The sequence below is a fragment of the Trichechus manatus genome, unplaced genomic scaffold, assembly GCF_000243295.1.
Source record: "Trichechus manatus latirostris isolate Lorelei unplaced genomic scaffold, TriManLat1.0 scaffold00014, whole genome shotgun sequence".
NCBI classification, from domain to species: domain Eukaryota; kingdom Metazoa; phylum Chordata; class Mammalia; order Sirenia; family Trichechidae; genus Trichechus; species Trichechus manatus.
The window spans coordinates 24,971,692-24,973,658 of record NW_004443950.1 but is presented as its reverse complement, the minus strand read 5'-3'; the positions used below and the strand labels follow the sequence as shown (position 1 = coordinate 24,973,658).

At 54.3% G+C, this 1,967-nt stretch overlaps 1 protein-coding gene across 1 annotated transcript in view; it reads left to right on the top strand.

Annotated features, from left to right (window-relative positions):
• The first annotated feature begins 1,730 nt into the window (after window positions 1–1,730).
• MYLK3 (myosin light chain kinase 3) overlaps window positions 1,731–1,967 on the top strand; it is a 36,236-nt gene continuing 35,999 nt past the window's right edge. The window contains exon 1 of the mRNA XM_004371689.2: window positions 1,731–1,961. Within this exon, the coding sequence (XP_004371746.1) occupies window positions 1,731–1,961 (231 nt within the window). The remainder of the gene's footprint in view (window positions 1,962–1,967) is intronic.

Genomic DNA, 1,967 nt, shown 5'->3' with positions numbered 1-1,967 from the left:
AATCCTGGCAGGATATCTACTTGTGGTCTGGAGGCAGAATGCTCCCTCGGGAAACCTCCGGCTTTGCTCTCAAGGTCTTCAGCTGATGGGATGAAGCCCAGCCACATTATGGAGAGCAACCTGCTTTACCTGAAGCCAGCTGATTTAATCATGTGTAAATACTTCACAGCAGCATCTAGACTAGTGGTTGACCAACAAAACAGCTGGTCACCCTGGCTCAGCCAAGGCGACACGGAAAATTAACCATCACACTTACCTGTGACCTAAAATACAAAATGACCTTAAGGTGCTTTTAGATGTCAAATTTCTAGGTCAAAGTTTATTATCATAATTGCTTTTCTTCGGACCGGTGGAGATTTAGGGGTCATTAAAAGAACCCCCCACCCTGCCACTTGGTGCCAGCACTGACTATCCCTGGACCATCTTCCAGAGGCCACATGGCTGGGTGACCTTGGGTGAATTTCCCTCCAGATGATGGGCTGGATGAAAATGGTGTCTGTGGCAACCTCGGGGTTCTGTGGTGCCCCCAGCACCCCACCTCAGCGTCAACCCGAGCATGTCTCCTTTGTCGGCTTTATTTACGCTTCTGTAAAATGTTTCATTCGAACCAAGGGTTCCTGGGGCTCAAAGGTTTGGAGCCCACAGGACAAACAGCTCTCTAGGGCCCTACGGAGTCCTCTGCCATTTGGAAAGTGGTGCCCGCTGCCTGTGTCGCCATTATTGGGGAGAACAGGGGCGGCTGGTGGGTGCTCCCGAGGACTGTGCGAAGAATGTGACCTGCAAAGTGACGCTTGGCGAGCAGCCTGGGCCGTTGTCCCTCGGTTCTATTTTTAAGTACAAGTGACTAGTGACTGAGGGCTTTGTGTGGGGAGGGACCTGCAGGCTTAACTCCACGGGCAGCCTAGACGCACGATAGGGCGTCGGCTAAGTAAATAAAAAACCTAAACCTCACCTATTGCCATCGAGTCGATTCTGACTCATAGCGACCCCATAAGACAGAGCACAACCACCCCATAGGATTTCCAAGGAGAAGCTGGTGGATTTGAACTGCCTGCCTCTTGGATAGCAGCCGAGCTCTTAACCACTGCACCACCAGGGCTCCTCGGCTAAGTAAGGGCACCGAAAATTTGTTTTTAATTTGTAAAAGCATCAATATTTTCATCATGGAAAAAAAATTCAGGGCTTTTTGGAACGGGCTCACATTTCTGTCTGTGTTGGCCTTGCTTTTCATTGTGAATTATGTGTGTGTGGCAGGTGGGCACCCGAGTGGACAGGGGCACTCTCTGCTAGCCGGTGCTTCGGGCCTCTAAAGCTCTTACTCTGCACTGCAGCCCCAAGTCCGCCTTTAGCATCCGGCTGACAGGTAGTTGCCCAAAGGACCCCTTGCTTCTAACCTTTGGTTTCAGCTACTCAACCCCCTGCCAGCCTTGGGCAGATTCTTCACATTCCTGCCCGTCAGCAGCCTCTCGGAGAGGAATGTCAACCGCTGCCATGATGTCGCAGGGCTCAAGGAGAGGGGCCTGGGCCAAGCCCAGCCTGCCGCTCAGGGCATGGCCAAGAGGGAGATAAGCGAAGACACACAGTGGACCTGCTCCACGGGGCTCCCCAGGCAACCGGGCGACCAGGCCCTTAGCTTCCAAGGACAATGAGCTTCCAGACACCGCTGCACAAGTGAACACCGGGCGCCTGCGGCTCTTCCCTTTCTCTGCCCTTGTCAAGCCTGCATCAGGATGTCAGGAGCCTCCCAGGAGAGTCTGGGGCCCCGGGGACTGCCGGTGCTGGGCAAGGCCTGTCTAAACACCGTGGACAGAAAGCTCAACGTGCTGAACGAGAAAGTCGACAAGCTCTTGCATTTCCAAGAAGACGTCACGGAGAAGCTGCAGTGTGTGTGCCGCGGCATGGGCCACTTGGAGCAAGGCCTTCACCGCCTGGAGGCCTCCCGGGCGCTGGGCCTGGCTGGGGCTGGC